The 21,109-nt window shown below is 41.1% G+C and overlaps 1 protein-coding gene across 1 annotated transcript in view; it reads left to right on the forward strand.

Moving 5' to 3' along the window:
* Trappc8 (trafficking protein particle complex subunit 8) overlaps positions 1-21,109 on the forward strand; it is a 70,531-nt gene that overhangs the window by 21,312 nt on the left and 28,110 nt on the right. Inside the window, 10 exon segments of the mRNA XM_052201344.1 lie at positions 493-608; positions 2,140-2,290; positions 3,882-3,982; positions 6,473-6,578; positions 11,856-11,987; positions 14,065-14,289; positions 15,967-16,075; positions 19,472-19,666; positions 20,204-20,263; positions 20,266-20,333. Coding sequence (XP_052057304.1) covers positions 493-608; positions 2,140-2,290; positions 3,882-3,982; positions 6,473-6,578; positions 11,856-11,987; positions 14,065-14,289; positions 15,967-16,075; positions 19,472-19,666; positions 20,204-20,263; positions 20,266-20,333 — 1,263 coding nt within the window.

Consider the following 21,109-nt stretch of genomic DNA (forward strand, 5'->3'; position numbering starts at 1 on the left):
CCGCAGAGGACAGAGGAGGGCAGTGGAGTCCTGAAACTGGAGTAACATAGTTGTTAGCTTACCATGTGAGCGCAGGGAGTGGAACCTTAGTCCTCTGTAGAAGCAGCCAGTGCTCTTAACCATGGGGCCAGCTCTACAACTTGTATTTATATTGGATATTAAATCAAACAAAACAAACGGCTTCTCATTTTGTTTTATGTGTACCAGTGTTTTGCCTACATGTATGTATGTGTATCACATGTGTGCCTAGTCCCTCTCCCCAGAACCAGAGATGCAGTTGATTGTGAGTAGCGATGTGGGTGCTGAGAGCTAAACCCAGATTCTCTGAAGAACAAGTGCTGTGAGCACCTGATCCATTTCTGCAGTCCATAAATATTTTTAAAATTAGTGCTAATAAAATAATTGTTTACTCTATAAAGCTTAAAATTGTTTTGTTTGTAGAAAATACTTCAAGCCTTTATATTTGCCAACATGTTAAATTTTTTTTTCTAGCTAATATCAAGGAAAGGTTTGAGTCGATCTCTGTTTTCTGCCACTAAGAAATGGTTTAGTGGGAGTAAAGTTCCAGAAAAGAGCATTAATGAGCTGAAGAACACATCTGGGCTGTTGTGAGTAAAATATCACTGTATTTATCTCAACTGTGTTTAACTTTGTCTAGTGTTTGAGTATAAAAACAGTGATTGTCTTTTTAGTTTATTTTTATGCTGGCCAAAACTCAGATACAGAAAGAGAATGTTTAAATTCTGATTTAAAAATCTCTTACTGGACTTTTAAATGAATTATTTATTTATTCATCATTTTTATTTTTCGAGATGGAGTCTGACTCTGAGCCCAGGCTAACTTGGGACTTGTTTTTTTGAGACAGGGTTTCTCTGCATAGCCCTGGTTGTCCTGGAACTCACTCTGACCGAGCCAACCTTGAACTCAGAAATCTGCCTGCCTCTGCTTCTCAAGCACTGGGATTAAAGGTGTGCGCCACCACTGCCCGGCTAACTTGGGACTTGTAATGATCCTACTTCAGCTCCCCATGTGCCGTGTTACAGGTGTGAACTACTACCATTGCCTGAGAGGATATTTGAAAAGAAGCTCTTCAGTCAAAGTAGCACAGGTTCTCGCCATTGCTCTTAGTTAACTAAGACCCTTTTGCTGAGACTCCACATGGCTTGATTATAGAACACTGAGAAAGTAAGCTGACCAGGACAGTTTCCTCCTGGTGTCAGCATTCGTGATGGCAGAAGGTGATGTAGACACTACCAGGAAAAGTCAGTAGGCTTACTTGGCAGAGGATGTCGGGTATCGCAGTGCCCACCTGCCAAGTCACATGTACTGGTACAATAGAGGCAGGACAGTTACGTGGGTAACCAATTGCTTTCAGGTTGAGTTCACAAGGAGTGAACTCATGTCTGATATGGTAAATTTGTCAACAGTCCATGGCTAGAGTGGTGTATCATTTTGTTCTGTACCTGTTTATTTAAGAAGATGGAGTTAGTTAGATTGGATACTCAGTACTAGCTTTGGTACATACTTTTTTTTCTGTAGCTATGTTCAGACACACCAGAAGAGGGCATCAGATCCCATTACAGATGTTGTGAGCCACCATGTGATTGCTGGGAATTGAACTCAGGTCCTCTGGAAGAGCAGTCAGTCTTAACCACTGAGTCTCCAGCCCCTGGTACATATCGTTTAAGGCAACAAGTTGCTGAATTGGGCAACATGCCCGGTTGGGTCCTCAGCTTGCTGCTCTCCCACTGCAGGCTCCCAGTGCTCAGCCTACTGTTGTAAAACAAGAAATATGGTTAGCAAGTTTTGTTTCTTCCAAAATCTTGCTTTAATGGAAAATGACTAGTCTTTGGATTTTAAATTTTTTTCTGAGTTGTATATAAATAAGTTAACTGGTATTAACCATTTATTTACTTTAAAACTTGTTCATGGGACAGACAGATGCTTATCTACAGTTGAGAAGTTTTCAGGACTAAAAGATAGACATATTCATTAACTTTTGAAAATTGGTAATCGTTTTTAAAGATAGAATTTCAAAATAGATAAAATTCATTGTTTGGGTAATTGAACAACCTCCTCTATATTTTATATGTGATGGTGTGATGGCTACAAAACATACATTATTTCTTTATGTTCCAGGTATCCACCAGAAGCACCTGAGCTTCAGATCAGGAAAATGGCTGACTTGTGCTTTTTGGTACAGCACTACGATCTGGCGTACAGTTGTTACCACACCGCAAAGAAGGATTTTCTTAATGATCAAGCAATGCTTTATGCAGCAGGCGCCTTGGTTGGTACTGTTTGTTTGTTTGTTTGTTTTCTGATGCTGGGAGTCAAGCCTGGGCCCCCGTGCTTGCTGAGCTGTGTCCCTAAGCCTTTGAAGCCTTTTTAAAAATCAAAATTGGCAGGAAGCACTTCAGTGCATATGGATGGCTTCCTCTCCAGAGCAGTGTCTCCCTTCTCTTCTCTTCATACAGTTCTGGCTCAGCAGGCTTTACTTCCTCCCTCATCCTCCCCTTAGAAGCTCCTCTTCAGGGCTAGAGGGATGGTTCAGTGATTAAGAATGCTGACTGCTCTTCCAAAGGTCCTGAGTTCAAATCCCAGCACCCACATGGTGGTTCACAACCATCTGTAATGAGATCTGATGCCCTCTTCTGGTGTGTCTGAACACAGCTACAGTGTACTCACATATAACAGTAAATAAATAAATCTTTGAAAGAAAGGAAGAAAGAAAGGAAGGAAGGAAGGAAGGAAGGAAGGAAGGAAGGAAGGAAGGAAGAAAGAAAGAAAGAAAGAAAGAAAGAAAGAAAGAAAGAAAGAAAGAAAGAAAGAGAGAGAGAGAGAGAGAGAAAGAAAAAAAGAAAGAAGCTCCTCTTTATTTTAGCTCCTCCAGGAGGAGGCATTTGGTATTTAAATTGTATCCTCCAGCGCTAAGCTGTCCAACAAGGATGTAGGCTATTTTCCAAGTCACCAGTCCATAGTTTTATTTGTACTTTGTTTTTGCAGATGAGTAGGCTTCAAGAGAACTGTTCTCTCATCCTTACTACTTTTACAGTAGCTTTTGTGAACTGCAGGCATTTTCAGTTGTGGACGTATAATGTCATAATATTTTTTAGTAGTAAACTCTTCTCATATAGCTGCTACCTTGCTTAAATAGCTTAAATACAGTATTTATCACATACAGATAAAAATTGGAAGCATGCACGGCCATATAGCGTTTATAGTTTTTTGTGTGTAATAACAGACTGAATATATGGTGGTATTGTAATAAAATTATTGCTTAAGCTGGGCAGTGGTGGCCCATATCTTTAACCCATACTAAGAAGCAGAGACAGGTAGATCTCTGAGTTCAATGACAGCCTGGTCTACAGAGAAAATCCCAGAACAGCCAAGGTTACATTGAAAAACCCTGTCTTGAAAATCAAAACAAAAGAAAATTATTGCTTAAAACATTCTCACATACTGATGTCACAGTTATTTTGGTTTATAGAAATATATGTTGATGTCTGCACAACAAAATCACCCCAGAACAAATTTACCTTTGTTGTGGATATGCCAGGATATGCCTTTAAATCATGCATTACTCTGTGTTCTTAATTTTTTTTTTTTTTAAAGATAGGGTCTCTGTGTAGACTACCTAGCCTAAAACTTACTGTGTAGACCAGGCTAACCTCAGACATTAGCCTGCCTCCACCTCCCAAATGCTGGGATTAAAGGTGTGGGCCATCACCCCCAGCAAAGATCAGAATTTTAAGTCAAAACAAATTATGATGTTTGAGTATGCATTAAAGTGAAATCTATACATTCGTGCTCTGGGACCTCCAGTATTTGACTCAGCATGCGGACATGTCTCCTGAAATCATGGTGCTTTCCCCCTTTAGGAAATGGCAGCAGTGTCAGCCTTCCTTCAGCCAGGAGCTCCTAGACCATACCCTGCTCATTACATGGACACGGCAATTCAGACGTACAGGGATATCTGCAAGTAGGTGACTATGACATTATGTTTTGCCCATTTTGATACTGATTTGGTATTTATAAGTAGTTCTTTGCTTTTCATGCCTTAGGTTCTCAAATGAAGTTGATTTAGAGACAAGTTGAAGAAAAAAATAGTACTTCTCAGTTCCTATCTGGGCTGTATTTGTGTATATATGTAGAAATGGGGAACATTTTTGTTCAGTGACGTTTTTTATTTTACCTTCAAAAATTAGCCATTTTGAGTTTTTTGTTGTTAATTAGGCAGAAACACAAAGAGTGAAGTAATCCAGACTTAGGGAAAATGAGAAGTAGTGAGTTCTGTTAGAACTCTTACAAGGAAGGAGATTGCAGCCAGGCCAGAGTACTTAGAATAGGCTCCAGTTATTCAATAGGTAGATGGTGATGCAGGTGCCTACTTTGTGTAGCCAGCACAGAGACAGTTCTAGAATGTGAGTTACAGGAATGCGTTTTCTCTGTAGGTTTGCTGGTAAAGGCCAGTGGGAAAGTACACAAGAATTCAAAGTATAGAAAGTATTGGGTGAGCAGGGCGGTGGTGGTGCATGCCTTTAATCCCAGCACTTGGGAGGCAGAGGCAGGCGGATTTCTGAGTTCGAGGCCAGCCTGGTCTACAGAGTGAGTTCCAGGATAGCCGGAGCTGTACAGAGAAACCCTGTCTCGAAAAAAAACCAAAAAAAAAAAAGTATTGGGTGATAGATTAGATTTAGAAAGGCTTGGAGATAGATACATTTATGTTAGGAGCCTTAACTGTCAATTCTTCATAAGTTGGAGTTAAGATCTAGGTTGTAGTGAATGAAAATTGCTACGTATTTGAGTAGACCTTCATCATTATTTACTTCTTACTTATTTTTTAGTAAGTTTATTTATCAGACTTCTTTTTAATGGTGCTAGATTGAACCCAGAACTTTGCCAACATGCCTAACTCCCTGATGTTTCTGTTGTTGATTGGATTCATTAGAAGACAGAGATGGAAAAATCATCCCTCTATTGTTCGTTCATATAGTGGTGATAGTAATGCTTAAAATGCTTAAAATGAAACAGTACCCATTGGGCTGGAAGATAGTCCTGGGTAGAGATGGTTGGTGCCAAGTCTGACAACTTGAGTTAATCCCTGGGACCCATATGACAGAGGAGAGAATTAACTTTTAAAAGTTGTCCTGACATCCACATGGATGCTGTAATGAAAGTGCATTTGTGCCCCCACATGTGAATACACACAAATACATAAAAAAAAATATAAAACAAATAAAGATGTAATAATTCTTAAAAATCAACAGTTTATAGAATTTAGGAAGCAAGCCTTATATGACTATACGTGTAGTGAATATTAGAGATTTATCTTTGTGTTCACTAAGGCAGATTTAGATATTCAGGAATACCTATTTGAAAATATAATTTATGGAAAGTATGACATCATCAAAGCATTTGTTTGTTTTGGGGAATGTGGGTCTTATGTAATTCAGGCTGGATTGAATTTGCTATGTAGCCGAGAGTGACCTTAAGTCCCTAATCCTCTGTTTCCACTTCTGGAGTTCTAGACTCAAATGTGTAAGCTTACTTTTTCTTTTAAAGGACAGGGTCTCACTATGTTAGGCCAGGCTAGCCTAGAACTCATCATTTGACCAAGCTGATCTCCTACTCACAGATCCGCCTACCCGTGCCTTCCATATTCTGGTGTGTGATATTATGTCCAGCCTACAATACTTGTTGAGAGTACTACCCCCAACATTTTTAATTTTTTTATGTGTGTCTGAGTATGTGGGTATGGACATGCCACATGGTATGCATATGGAAGTCAAGGAGGAGTTGATGAGAGTTTGTTCTTTCGTTCCAGGATTATAGGTGCACACCACTAAAAACGTGCAGCCGTGTATTATGGTTCTTAACTTAAAATTGTCTGATGACAAAACGTGTTGACGGGTCTGTAGCTCATCGTTGTCAGGCTCCCAGTTTGACCCCAAGCCTCTCGAAAGAGAACAAAGATATGAGCGTTGCTTTTGTTTTTTGTTTTTTTTTGTTTGTTTGTTTGTTTTATTTTTAAATAGGTAGAAAATGGCAGACTTCTTTTCCTAAATCTTGATCATTTTTTGGAACATTGACAGAAAGGGAGCAAATTGGAAGCTACTGGAAGGAGACAAGAAAAGGATAGCCTTGCCTTTTGAGTTAGGTCCAAAAGAGCAGTCAGGTTCAGTTGTGGAGACTGACAAGCAGCTGTATGGGTGTGGAGCTGGGCCAGCATAGGGTAAGTCCTTAGAGAGTGTGAGGCTGTTGTATTGGAGCAAGCATGCATAGGACTTTGTTGTATATCCAAAAGGCTAGAAAAAAGAAAAAGGAGCAGGTTTAGCTGTGAATATCAGGCTACCACAAGACAGACTTCTTGCTCAAAATCTGCTAGTGGACTCTTTGACTGCATTGTAATTTTGATGTGCTAAAGAATTACTATGACACTGATTATTATTCCTTGTTTGTTTTTGTTTAGGAATATGGTGTTGGCTGAAAGATGTGTGTTGCTTAGTGCTGAAATTTTAAAAAGTCAAAGCAAGTACTCAGAGGCTGCAGCTCTTCTAATACGGTTGACAAGTGAGGTACTGGACTGCATAGTGTTGGATTTCATTAGTTTGTAATGAGGTGCCGTATAAGACATAAGGAGAGGCTCTCTTAGGCCTTAAACACTGCTAGTTAATTGTGAACTTCACTTTAAAGTTTTGGGTTTTTTGTTTTTGTTTTTTTTGGGGGGGTGGTTCTCTATTTTTATTTATTTAGTTTTCTTAACTTTTTGGTAGTAGGAGGAGCTTGAGACAGTTTTTGTGGTTCATGCTGGCCTTAAATTCCTACCAATTTTCTGGTCCAGCCATCTGAGTCCTGAGAATTTCAGTCATGAATAGCACACTCGACTACTGTATCTTCTGTAATTTGAATCTATTTATTGAAAATTATATTTCAAAATTTATTTGCTTTATGAGTGTTTTGCCAACAGGACTGTCTGTGCTCCATATGTGAGCTTGTTGCTCAGAGGTTAGAAAGTGTCAGAACGCTGGGGCTGGAGGTAGTGGATGGTTCGCGCCCCTGGGGGGCTGGGAACCGAACACAGGGTCTTTGCAAGGGCAGCCAGTGCTCTTCACTACTGAGCCATCTTTACAGCCCTAATTGAATTGATTTTGTTTCTATAATCTCAATCTACCTTTCACTATTAACTAACCATGACTATGTGTGTGGTATCTTGTTTGATATAAGCTCTGTGCTATGTACAACTAAGACATGCATGTGTTTCAATTTAATATAAAATTAGTGCTTAAAAATGCTAGAGTGGTGAGGTGGTGAGTGGGTGGAGGACCACCTTATAGAGGCAAAGGGATGGGGTGGGGGTTTGTGGGGGAAAACTTGGAAGAGGGATATCATTTGAAATGTAAACAAATAAAATGATTAATAAAACACACACACAAATCACCAAAATTTAAAAAAAAAAAAATCACTGTGATTGTTTAGTCTCTGCCTTTACCTTATAACCATTTAAAGAAAACCATTAAGCTTTAAAAACCGCATCCAAAGAAGATAAATCTAAAAGATGGCTAGCTGTACCAGTCTACTTTAGATGCACCCAAGGCATAAATAACATATCAAAAAAATTAAAACTTTTTATCCAGTACTTGTGTGACACGTTCTCGACAGTTCGCTTTCTTGCTCAGGATGAAGAGGCGTGCAGTGCTTCGGTACTTCTGTGTTCATCCGTCCTGTCACAGGATGGACTAGATGTTGGTAATCCTCTGACACATGTTTTGATTCATATCTCAAAGGTCTCTGAAAGCCCACTACTTTGTTTTTGTCACTACTGTCTTTGTGTGTGGTAAATAGTGCCACTCCCTGGTGACTTAAGCATTCAGATATGAGTGAGTGTTGGCTCTGGTGTCTGTGTTCAGACCACCACATGTGTCAGACATGAGCTATCTGGGCATATTGGATAAGGGTTCCAGAAGTGTATTCATACTCTACTTCAAAAGCAAGTCTGATCCTGACTTTGAGTGATATGTTGTGTTTTCCAACCTAGGATTATCAGTGAACATACAAAGAATTTCTGATCCAGGAATTTTTGGGTTTTTTTTTTCCCCTTGCTTAAATGTGTTTGCCTTTCTACCCCCATATATAAATACACTTTCTTTAGAGCACTGTATCATAACCTTTTTACTTGCTTTTTTTTTTTTAAACTTTCTCAAATCTATATGATTTGTCATTTTTTATTTTAGGGCATGTGTAGGAATAGGTTCTAATACTTTTTCCCAGAATTATGACTTTGTAATGATCTTCTCTATACCACCATCTTTGCCCCTCTTTGTGTTTGAGATTGAATTCAGGGCCTCACATATGCCAGGCAAGTTCCGTCCTACTAAACTACATATCCAGTCCCCCCATATATATATTTGTGTCTGGCATGTGTACGGAGGTCGGAGGACAAGCTTGTAGAGCCGTTCATTCCGCCTTTACATGGGTTTGGGGAATAAACCCAGGTTATCAGGCTTCTGTGGTGTTTCATCTTCAGAGTGATGGCACTAAGCCCATTTGCAGTGCCTAGATGGTGAAGAGTTGAGAGTCATGTAGTATGTTTGGAGCCAGTAGTCTGCCTAATTTTGTTTCAGCTTATTTAATTCATGATGTGGACTTAAGATCTTTCTTGAATCACTCAGTCCTGTGGGGCTAAATTTGAGAATGCTGAGCTGATTGTGTGGGTTTAACTGGACTGTATATTGAGTTATTGGAAAACCTTACGGATTTTTAGAAAACATCCTTTAAGTAGGATCCAGGATTAGTACCTATACGAGTTTTGCTGTTTAATAAAATTGAGTGTGTGTGTGTGTGTGTGTGTGTGTGTGTGTGTGTGTGTGTGTGTGTATGCATGCACTTGGATTCCCCTGGAGCTTGAGTTATAGGCAGCTGTGAACTTCTGACATGGGTGCTGGGAACTACACTAGGGTTCTCTGTAAGAGGTCTTAACTGCTGAACCATCTCTCTAGCTTCAGAAACCAGACATTTTTTTTTCTGTTTTTCTCATTAATTTATTTACTTTACATCCCAATGTCAGCTACCCCTTTCCTCCCAGTAACTCCTGACTCAGATTCTCTCCCCATCTTCCACTGTTCCTCTGAGAAGAGGGATTCCCCACCCCTACGCAAGTATTAGCCCTGCTGGCTCATCAGGCCACTGCGGGACTAGACACATCCTCTCCCACCGAAGCTGGACAAAGCAGCTTACTTAAGGTACCAGATCCATACACAGGCAGGCAACAGGTTCAGGGACAGCCCGCTCCAGTCACTGTGGGACCTGCATGAAGATCAAGCTGCACTTCTGCTACCTATGCAAAGGGGGTCTGGGTCTGACCCACGTTCACTCTTTGGTTGGTGGTTCAGTCTCTGGGGGCCCCCAGGGATCCAGGCTAACTGACTCCGTTGGTCCTTCCTGTGGAGTCCCTGTCCTCCGGGTTCCTCAGTCTTTCTCCAGCTCTTCCACAAGACTCCACAGATTAGAGTTTCATCTGATGTTGGCTGTGGGTCTCTACATCCATTTCCATTGGCTGCCGGGTGGAGCCTCTCGAAAGACCTTATGCTAAGCTCCTACCTGCAAGCATCACAGAGCAGCATTGGCAGCATCAATCACAGAGCAGCATTGGTAGCATCAATCACAGAGCAGCATTGGTAGCATCGCAGGCTGGTTCTTGCCCATGAGGTGGTCTCAGTTTAGGTTGGTTGGCCATTCCCTCTGTCTCTGCTCTATATTTGTCTCTGTACATCTTGTATGCAGTACACATTTTGGGTCAAAAGTTTGTGGGTGGGGGCTGAAGAGATGGCTCATCGGTTAAGAGCACTGACTGCTCTTCCAGAGGTCCTGAGTTCAAATCCCAGATGGGGCTCACAACCCTCTGTAATGGGACCTGCTGCCCTCTTCTGGTGTGTCTGAAGACAACTACAGTGTTGTATATACATAAGTAAATCTTAAAAAAAAAAAAAAAAGTTTATGGATGGGCTGCTGTCCTCACGCCGCCACTGAGAGTCCTGCCTGGGTGCAGGAGGTGGCCACTCCAGGATCCTGCTCCCCACTGCTCCCCACTGCTGGGACTCTAAACTCCTTTGAGAATATTTATTTGTAGTAATTTTTTGGCAGCAATTTGTCTGCAATGATAATAATTTGAGATTGCATAATTTTCATTAATTTCTTGTTTCTACTTCCAGAAATTTGGGTAATAAAAATATCTGAATAATTACTGAGGTTTTCTCTCTTTCCTTCCTTCCTTCCTTCCTTCCTTCCTTCCTTCCTTCCTTCCTTCCTTCCTTCCTTCCCTCCCTCCCTCCCTCCCTCCCTCCCTCCCTCCCCCTCTCTCTCTCTCTCTCTCTCTCTCTCTCTCTCTCTTTCTTTCTTTCTTTCTTTCTTTCTTTCTTTCTTTCTTTCTTTCTTTCTTTCTTTCTTTCTTTCTTTCTTTCTTTCTCTTTTTTCTTTTAATGACTAAGTGTACTGGCATGCAGGAGACAAGGCGGGAGGGCCGTGGGTTTGAGACCAGCCAGGGTGTGTAGAATTCTAGATCAGTCTTAAGCTACATGGTAGCTGAGTAGTGGGACAGCTGCCTAGGTTCAGCTCCCAGGAGCATACACACGTGCACACAGAAATCATAACCATCTTACTGATCTTTTTATCTTATTGAATCATTTGTATGTAGCAAAAACCAACATGTGATTTAAGTAATTGGTGACTATAACTTATGAAGTTTTTGCATATTAGGATATATGTAAATTGGTTGTAAAAAAAAAAGTAAGATACTGAGTTTACTACCACGTGTATATAAAAATATTCATGTATGTGGGAAGAGAAACTGCAAAGGGAGCACCAAACTGAAACAGCCCTCTGCAGATGAATAGCTTGGCTTGGCAAAGATACCTGCTTTTTTGTAGTTACAATAAACGAATACTTTTTATGAGGGCATGGAAGTATGTCTCTAAGACTTTAAGACTGTTACAAAGGTAGTTTATAATAGTGGTCTATTTGATGTAAGTAATTTGTTGAAATAATTGCATTTAAAAGTCAATGTTTTCTGTTTTCAACTTTCCCTGGGGAAAATAATGGCAGCAGAACACATGGAAGGGCCTGGTAAGTTCAGCTGGAGGCTGAGGACCTAGAGAAAGTTGGGGAAAAGTTGTTGATTCTTAATCAGCAAACTTCATCACTTTCTCCCTTATTCTCTGAAGATGGCTTACCAGGAGGGGTGGAGGCAGTGAGGGTGAGCTGTCCCGGCAGGTCCTGGGCGGGCGGGGTCAGGAAGGTGGGCACTGCTTGCTGACCTCCTGCCCTGATTTATAGAGAGCCTGTGAAGACAGTGAAGGTTCCTTTAAGCAAGTGCTCTTTAAAAGTCAGGAATGAGCTTGCCCATAGTCTACACAGTCTGACCTGTTTTATTTGGGGAGAGGTGTACGTTAGATATGCTGTTAGTCACCAGGTAAATCCAGGAAAAACTTAAGTTGATAGTTATTTTTTTGTTTTGTGTTTTTGAGTTCATCTTTAGTTAGAATGTCTATATTTAACTCCCAGTTTTATTCTGCTGCCCACTTTTAACTGCTCTGTTCTTCAGAGATTTACTACATAGTGCACATCATAATTGGCCATTTGGATTTTATTAAAAGGAACAGAAAAGGTCATTTTGGGGGTGGGGGAAGTCTTTTTAAATAAACTGTGTGCTGCTTGGAGGAAGAATTGAGATTAGTTTACACTTTCCTCTCTGCCCTCTCTGTTCCAAGCGTGATATTGGCTGTGTCCTGTGCTGGGAAACAGAAGCTTTCTTGCTTTCACTTGTGGTGCTAACTGTTCTTTCCTTTGCACATTCACAGGACTCTGATCTCCGAAGTGCACTTCTTTTGGAACAGGCTGCACATTGCTTCATCAACATGAAGAGCCCCATGGTTAGAAAGTATGCCTTTCATATGGTGCTGGCCGGCCACCGCTTCAGTAAAGCAGGGCAGGTGAGCATGCCTTCTTTACAGAGCCGTGTCCGGGCGACACTCAGCAGTTAGGGCTGTTCCCGAGAGCCCGGGCTGGGGCCCAGATGACCTGGGTTCAATTCCCAGGAACCGCACAGCAGCTCACAACCACCTGTAACTCCCAACCGCGGGGCTCTCAACCTTTCCTGGACTGCCAGGGCGCCTGCACTTGCCTGGGAACACAGACCACATGTGTATACATGATTACAAGCAAAACGGAAGTGTTTTCATTTTCATCATTTGTTTTTGTATTCCTCTTTTTTTTTTAAAGATTTATTTATTTTACGTATGAGTACACTGTAACTATTTTCAGACACACCAGAAGAGTGCATTGAATCCCCATTACAGATGGTTGTGAGCCACCATGTGGTTGCTGGGAATTGAACTCAGGACCTCTGGAAGAGCAGTCAATGCTCTTAACCTTACTGAGCCATCTCTCCAGCCCTGTATTCCTCTTTTTAATTTTTTAAAAAAATGTATGTGCATTGATGTTTTGCCAACACATATGTCTGTGTGAGGGTGCCAGACATGGGAGTTACAGTTGTGAGCTGCTGTGCAGTTCCTGGGAATGGCAGTCATCTGGGATGGCAGTCAGTATCCCTGACTACTGAACCGTCTCTCCACTCTCTGTTTTTGGTTTTTCTTTCTTTTTTTTCTTTTTTCTAGACAGGGTTTCTCTGTGTAGCCCTGGAGTTCTCCTGGAACTCACTCTGTAGACCAGGCTGGCCCCTCACTCAGAAATCCATCTGCCTGCGTGTGTCACCACTGCCCATGACTGTTTTTGGTTTTTCAAGACAGGGTTTCTCTGTGTCGCCCTGGCTGACCTGGAACTCACTCTGTAGACCAGGCTGGCCTCGAACTTAAAGAGATTCACCTGCCTCTGCCTCCCAAGTCACGGCGGGCTTCTTGTCACACTTTTTGTTTGTTTGTTTGTTTGTGCACTCGTGTGTGTGTGTGTGTATGTGTGTGTGTGTGTGTGTGTGTGTGCGCACGCGCGCGCGTGTGTGCTCATTCTTGTGTATGCTCATGTGTGAAGTCTGACAATTACAGGCATGGTTGTCTTCCTTCTACAGTGTGGCTCCTCCGGAACTGAGCTCTGGTTACCCGGTGTGTGCCAGGCCTTTACTTTCTGAGAACTCCTGCCTGCTCTCACCTGCTTGCCAACTTTTTATGATTTAATTCTAAAAGTTGAAATAAATTTTGCTTTCTGATAATATATTGGCTTTTAAAAAAAAAACTGTGAGATTTGGGTTTAGAGAGACACAGGCTTAAATCTTGATGTATAAAGTTTGAATTTGGTTACCTAACTTTTCTCTGACTTAGTTTTTCATTTATTATTACTAGTGTTATGTGTATGTGAGATCACATGTTTATTGTGGTATTGTATGCCTCTGGAGGTCAGAGGACAACTCTTTGGAGTCAGTTATCTCCTGTCACTTTGTGGGATTCAGGGATTGAACTCAGACCATTAGACCTGCAAGCATGTCTCTCTTCCTTGAGCCATCTCATTGGCCTGTCTGTCTCTGTTTAATATGGGAGCCCATGCCCTGGAGGTTGTACTCCTATATTCAGGTTGGGTCTTCCCTCAGCTAAATCTTTCTGGAAACTCTCTCATAGACACTCTCAGAGATGTGTTTCCATAGTGAGCCTAAATCCAATCAGATTGGCAGTGACAATCAACTGATACACCTTAACTGTTCACAGAAAGAATTTGAATATATATAAAGCTAAATTGAGCAATGAATATTTTTCTTAGAAGTTGATCTCAGAGAAAAAAAGGACAGATGTCAGAACAGATACACACACACACACACAGGCACACACACAGGCACACTCACACTGTAGATGGCTGGGGAGACCTAGCCTGTGGTTCTCCGTAGAGTTGTGTGATGGTGAGATCTTCCTAACTGTCAGCTTCATCTTCCTTATCACATTCTCTGTTAGTAGATGAGCAAGTTTCTTGTTTATATTTATGTATGTCTCTGCGTGTATTTGTGCTTATTTTCTTCCAGTTCAAGGCACATTTAAACTATAATGCGTTTCATTTATTTTCTTACAGAAGAAGCATGCTTTGCGCTGCTACTGTCAAGCCATGCAAGTTTACAAAGGAAAAGGCTGGTCTCTGGCAGAGGATCACATCAACTTCACCATTGGGCGCCAGTCCTATACTCTGAGGCAGCTGGACAATGCCGTTTCTGCTTTCAGACACATTTTAATCAATGAAAGCAAACAGTCTGCTGCTCAGCAAGGGGCCTTCCTCAGAGAGTATCTCTATGTTTATAAGGTAAATACTTCTCTTCAGGAAAAAACATGCTTACTGCTGGCCTTAGAGCATAATAAAATGGCTTTACTGCAGAGCATGTAACTACCTATCATAAAAAGGCATCGAAAGTTTCTTGGCTATGGATCTGTGCTCCATGACCCTTACACAGTTTTTAAAAGAGAATTTTAATATTTCAGTAAACATTGTTTTGTAGCTTTTCTTTTTAAAAAATGTTGTTAATTAAAATAGAATTATATTACTTTCCTCCTTTCCTTTCTTTTGAATCCCTCCCATAGCTCTTCCTCTCAAATTGATAACCTTTTTTTCTTTGGTTATTTTTTAAATTTAAATTTATTTACTTATTTAATCATTTGGGTGCTTTGCTTATGTTACTGTGTATCACATTTGTGCCTGATACCTACAGAGGCCGTAAAAGGTGTTGTATCTCTGGACAGACTGAAGATACAGATAGTTGTGAGCCAGCGTGCTGGGAATTACCCCGGAGTGCTCTAGAAGAGCAGTCAGTGCTGTTTGCTGCTGTGCTGGTTCTCCAGCCTCTTTTCTTCTTTGGAATTAGGTCTCAGTCTTTGGCTAGGCTGGCCTCAGGCTCTTCTCCCTCCAGCCTCAGTTTTCCAAGTACCTGGTACCACTGCAGGTGTGCAGCAGCCACACGCCTTTAATTTGAAACTGTCTTTGGAATCTTTACAAGAAATACTTAAGATTTCTTCTAGATTTGTTGATTATTTTATTTTATTTTTTTTATGAGGCAGGGTCTTGTAGCCCAGGATGGTCTAGAATTCTTTGTGTATCTGAGAATGAATTTGATCTCCTGATTGTCCAGCCTCTTTCTTACCTCACAAATGCAGGATTGTAGGCCTGCTTTGGGCCTACTTTATCACATCTTTAGAAGATTGCAGCTGATTTTACAAAAGAATGGATCCTCCTACCCTTAGGTGGCTGTGCTCCTTTCTTTTCCTGATAAAAGATGAGGTGTGGGTTTATTGAAGTGTTGCACTGTAATCTAGGTAGCTAGAGCCATACATCGTTGATAAAAGATGAGGTGTGGGTTTATTGAAGTGTCGTACTGTAACCTAGGTAGATAGAACCATACATCATTGCTGGATAGGAAACTTAAGCTGTTTAAACCCTCCCTTTCAACACCTGTGAAAAGTTGAATATTTTATCTTCTTCATAGGAAATAACTTCTTTTAAACTTAATTTAAAATCAGACCAGTTAAAATTGGGCAGATAGGATACATCAACAAGAAGCAAAATCTAGTAAAGTACCATTTGGGCGTTTAAAATGCAACAACACAAAGGTCCTTCCCAGTTGCATGCTCTCCTGGAAGGCGCCAGACAGCGTCTGCCTGCAGGGCAGCTCTACCTGAGCTAGCATCGCAACCCTCTTTGCCTTTTGGTCTTGCTGAGATGCTCAGGCTGGCTCTGAGCTTGCCCTGAGGCTGAGGCTCCTGAGTAGCTGGAGTTAGTTACAGGTCTGTACCGCTAAGCCTGGCCAGCCAGGTTCTCTAGAGGTAAAGGATGACTAAAGCTCTCAGGTGTAAACTTTTAACACTGGTCTATAAACTACTAGTACTTGTATGTCTAAGTTTTCTTGCATAACATTTTGATACCTTGAAACATGAAAAAAAATGGAGTTTTCTTAAAAACTATTTTTTCCTTCTTTTGTGTTTCCCCCAGAATGTAAATCAGCTGTCACCAGATGGCCCTTTACCACAGCTTCCCTTACCATACATTAACAGTTCAGCAACACGGGTTTTCTTCGGCCATGACAGACGACCAGCAGATGGTTAGTAGACTTTCACTTGGCCTAGTTACCTAATGACTATTTCTTTGAAGTGTTCTTTCTCCAGGTAGAAATCATAGCCCGTACTTTATTGTTTTTCTTTCTAGTCCAAAAAGTAAAAACAATAAAACCCAAAAGGTTGTGATTCATTGTAGCAACTTTTCTCACATGAGAAGTGCTCATGACTCTCACTTGGCAAGCATCTTTAACGTTTGTTACTACATTCAGTAAGTATGAAACACCTTTAAATACAGCAGTCATTGCCTTTGTGTAAGTACTGAGTTAGTTTGTATAAAATCATATTGAAATAAATGTATATAAAACTAAGCTTTTAGTTGATTTTTTTTCTGTTCTAATATAAGGTCCCCAAGGTAGGTGGAACTCTGGGTAGACCGTGCTGTGCTTGAACTTGGAACAAGCCTTCTTTCTGCCTTTGTCTCTCGAGTGTGGGTTACAGTTTCCAGCACCACACCCAGTTTAAGTTAACTTCTTTATTATAAAAATATATATAGAAGCAAGAAACACGTTTTACTCCTCTACTTGTAAGATTTTATTTTTAAGATTAAAGTAGACAGTTTCTTGTAGTACATACTACAAACTTTGTACCTTAAGATGGCCTCTTTCTCCCAAGTGCTGGGATTACTGGCCACATGTCACCATGCTTAGTTTTGTGTGGTTCTCGGTTTTGAAGTTAGGACTTTGTAGTGCTAGGTAAGCACCCTGCAATGAAGCCTCAGTCTTGCTCAGGGTGACACCTGGAAAGGTCTTCTTTACTCTTTGGACGCGTTAGTTCTCGGTGACTGGTGAGCTGCACAGTTCCTTCACACATGTTTTCTTTTTGTTGTTGTTGTTTTGTTTTGTTTTTTTTTGAGACAGGGTTTCTCTGTGTAGCCTTCATACATGTTTCATATTTTAGGTCAAGGTGTTTCTCCCACAAATCAAAATTAACTTTATGCCAGCCCTGGTCTGCTTCTCCTCCTGGGTGTGTTGCACCCCAGGCTGGATCAGAGGAGTGAAGCTCAAGTGGGCGGGTGTGTTAGGCAGGAGCTGGACTGGCATTAGTGTGGGAGAAACAGCCTTCTCCAGAGGTGGTTTCCAGTGAACGCAGAGAAGAGGCTCTCTTTATTGGAGGAACAGGGGCTGTGTAAACTGGGGAGTGGGTAGGAGTTTTCTGGGTGAGTGTACATCATTAGCTGGGGCATTCTGGGAAGGCATCATTTGCATGAAGAAGCATTCCAGGTGCTTGCTGGACATATCCTTATAAGGTGAGAGAAGTTTAACCTGTAACCTGGCCACCTGGCCTTGTGACTACCTCAGGGTGGTAGGTGGGGGATACAAGGCTGCTCAGGAACATGCAGGCCAAGAGCATGGAGGAAGCAGACCTCCTCCTGCTGTTCTCAGCTTCACAGCTGGCTTCCTGTCCCACAGTTTTCTGGACCCACAACTTTATATCATGATTGTTTCTAATAGCAAAAGACTTTGATGTATTTACATAATCTACCTATGCTACAGGGCCTGAATGAATTATTTCTACATGTTTACTTTAGATAATGGAACATAATGTTGAGTGAGAATAATCATTTACAGCTTAAATTTGATATACAAAAGCCAGTTCTATGCATTGTTTATGTGTATACTTCTAGTAAAATTTACAAGAAATATGCAAATATGCCTGAAAGTGCTAGGATTTAAGCCTCAAGAGCAGTGATGCCCGTGGATGGGGATGTTAGGATTAGAAGGAGCGTACAGAGGGCCTTGACTCTGGGCATAATGCTCTTTCTTTTAAAAAATAAGGATCATGAAATGAAAGCTAACTTTAATTTTTTTTTCAAGATATGAGTTTGACTTGATGGCTCAAGAGGTATTAATGGACTTGGTGCAATCAATGCCTAGCTACCCGACTTCAGACCCAAGAAGCCACATGGGGAGAACTGATGCCCAAAAGTTGTCCCCTGACCTCCACTCTTGTGCCAAGCAAATAAATAAATAGATACATAAACAAATAACTTAATAAAAAGCTGTAAGATATAAACAATGGGACTGGAGAGCCGGCTCATTGTTTAAAAACGTGGGGCTGTTCTTCCAGAGGACCAGAGTTCAATTCATAGTAGCACATAACCTTCTCTAATTCCAGCTTCTAAACCCTTGTCGCCCTGGATACCAGGTGTGTAAGTGGTATACAAACAAACATGCCACAAAGTGCCCATAGACATATAAAATAAATAAATTTAAATTAAAAAACAAAAGCAGGCAGTGGTAGTACACACCCAGATCTCTGTTTGAGGACAATCTGCTGATCGAGTTCCAGAACAGCCTGGGCTACACAGAGAAACCCTGTTTTGAAAAACCAGAATAAATAAGAAAAGAAGATACAAGCCAGGAGTGGTGGTTCAAACCTTTAATCCCAGCACTTTGGAGGTAGAGACAGGAAGATGAGTTTGGTGTCATCCTTAAGTTAATTAGCTAGTTTAAGGCTAGCCTGATTTACATGAGATGCTGAATCAAAAACAAAATTTTCATCTATAAGCAATGTTTTATGCAACCTCTTTATGTTGAGATATCTTATGTAAAAAGTTAGGCAAAATAACATTATTTCTGAGTTGGGAAGAAAAAGTATCAGTATTAGGAGCAAAGTTGCAGTTAGACTAGGACCAACAAGTAGTTATTTTTGTTGTTTAGTGTAGTGGGTTGGCCTAATGTTTCTTGCATTTTAATACTAATTTAGGGTCCCCAAGACTGGCTATCTCAGAGTCTACACATAAGACACAGAGTAGCCCTGCCCCCAGTAAATTGTGATTGGTAAATAAAGATTCCAACAGCCAGTAAGCAGGGCAGAAGAGGCATAGGTGGGGTTGAGGTTTTGTGGGCTTGGGGCAGAGAGGACCACAAGGAGGGGAAGAGGAAGAAGAAGCTGCCATGGAATATAAAGGAAGAGCAGCAAGAGAGGAAAGAAGTCACCATGGGTCAGCTAGGCCGCCGTGGGTCAGCTAGGCCGCCGTGGGTCAGCTAGGCCGTCAAGGAAAACACAGCCCTGAGGGCTGCCCACCTGGAGCTCGGAGCAGTCCAGATGGGACGAGGGTAGGCAGCTGCCCAGCTGCTATGCTGCTTAAGACTTACTAAAAATATAAAGGCTGTGAGTGTGTCTTTCATCTAGGAATTCAATGATCAAGGTGAGGAAGAAGCCCTGGGGCCAGGATTTTTTAATATTTTCTTTACTACAAAAGAGAATATTAGAAATCCTGCAAGAGTGATACACACACACACACACACACACACACACAACACACACACACACACACACGGATATGTGTCTGGATCTTCTTTGAAATGTGTTTTGTATGAGGCAGAAGTTCATGTGTTTTTAAATGTCAGGTTTGTTTTCTTTTCCTTTTTTTTAAGGTGAAAAGCAAGCGGCTACTCATATAAGTCTTGATCAGGAGTATGACTCTGAGTCATCCCAGCAGTGGCGAGAACTGGAGGAACATGTTGTGGCTGTGGCTAATAGAGGAGTAGTTCCACCCAGTTTCTACCCTACACAGTATTGTTTGAACAGCTACTCGGATAACTCCAGGTTTCCACTTGCAGTTGTAGAAGGTGATATAATTGAACTCAAAAGAATTGTGTATATGAATGCTTTGCCTGCATGTATGTATGTATGTGCACCATATGCACGTCTCGTGCCTAGAAGGCAGAAGAGGATGATGATGGATCTCCTGGAATTAGAGATGGTTGGGAGCTGCCCCTGAGTTCTCTATGAGACCAGTGATCTTAACGTTGAGCCATCTATCTCTCAGCCCGATACTTGAATGTATGCTTGTGGCTTTTTGTTCTACTTAAAGCAAATTCAAGATAATTTATGAAATGCCACATTACTGGAGGCTCTGGGCATGAAGACAGCTTACTATGTACTGAGCTGTATTTATAATCAAATAGTGGGGATCTAATATCTGTGTATGTAACATGGTGCTGGAGTACCAAGAGAGTGACATCAGGGCGTCTAAATCACTTCCAGACTGAATTCTGTATGTGACAAAAGACAGTCCAGGCAAACCAAAAAAACCCACAGAAGGTATGTTGAGAGGTAGTGGTGGCTTTATGAAACTTATTAAATGTAGCCATTTTCTTTTGTAGAGCCAATTACTGTGGAAGTGGCATTTAGGAACCCTTTAAAAGTTCCGCTTTTGCTGTCTGATTGTCATTGCTCTGGAAGTTTCAGCCTAAAGATGACAGTGGGAAAGACATTGAAAAAGTTAAAGAACGAGTAAGTTACTACAGGTATCACTGTCCCGCACATAGTTTACCTTAGGTGTAAACCACCTGTGCTTATTCTTGAAATGTAAGAGTACAGAGAAACATGAACTGAAAACTCTCTTCCTGCTATTTGGAAAACCACAGTAACGTTTGCCTATGTATCTTTACATTGATTCTTTTCATTTGTATGTTTTTGCTCTTGTTCTGGGTTTCTTTCCTTCCACTATTCGTGTTGCTGCTCTATTATTAAAATATTTAATGCCTTATTTTTTATAACCTGCTTTATGGATTATTCACAGACTATTTCACTGTCACTTACTAGTTGGCTTGAAAGTTTCCATGTTTACTATCACAATAATTCTATGGTGAATTTTTAGATTTAAATTGTGCTAGAAATTTGGGTCAAGTCTATGGCCTCTTCTCTGTTAGGCAAGCCATGTATTTTGTGGTATTTTTGTTCATACTTTTTAAGTAATTATTTTGGCCATTATGAGCTGTGAGCATTTGAACTTCTCTTCGGGTCTTATCTTCTTATGACCGCATCTTTTTTGGGGGGGTGAGGGGGGTGACAGGGTTTCCTCTGTGTATCCCTGGCTGTCCTAAAACTCACTCTGGTCAGGCTGGCCTTGAACTCAGAAATCCGGCTGCCTCTGCCTCCCAAGTGCTGGGATTAAAGGCATGCCTGGCTGATGACTGCATCTTGAATAGATCACTTACCTGCTTTAGATGAGTCAGACTGAACAAAATGAAACATATACATCGGGTGCCTTCCATAGGTGGCTCTAC

The sequence above is a fragment of the Apodemus sylvaticus genome, chromosome 13 (genome assembly GCF_947179515.1).
Source record: "Apodemus sylvaticus chromosome 13, mApoSyl1.1, whole genome shotgun sequence".
Taxonomy (NCBI): Eukaryota; Metazoa; Chordata; class Mammalia; order Rodentia; family Muridae; genus Apodemus; species Apodemus sylvaticus.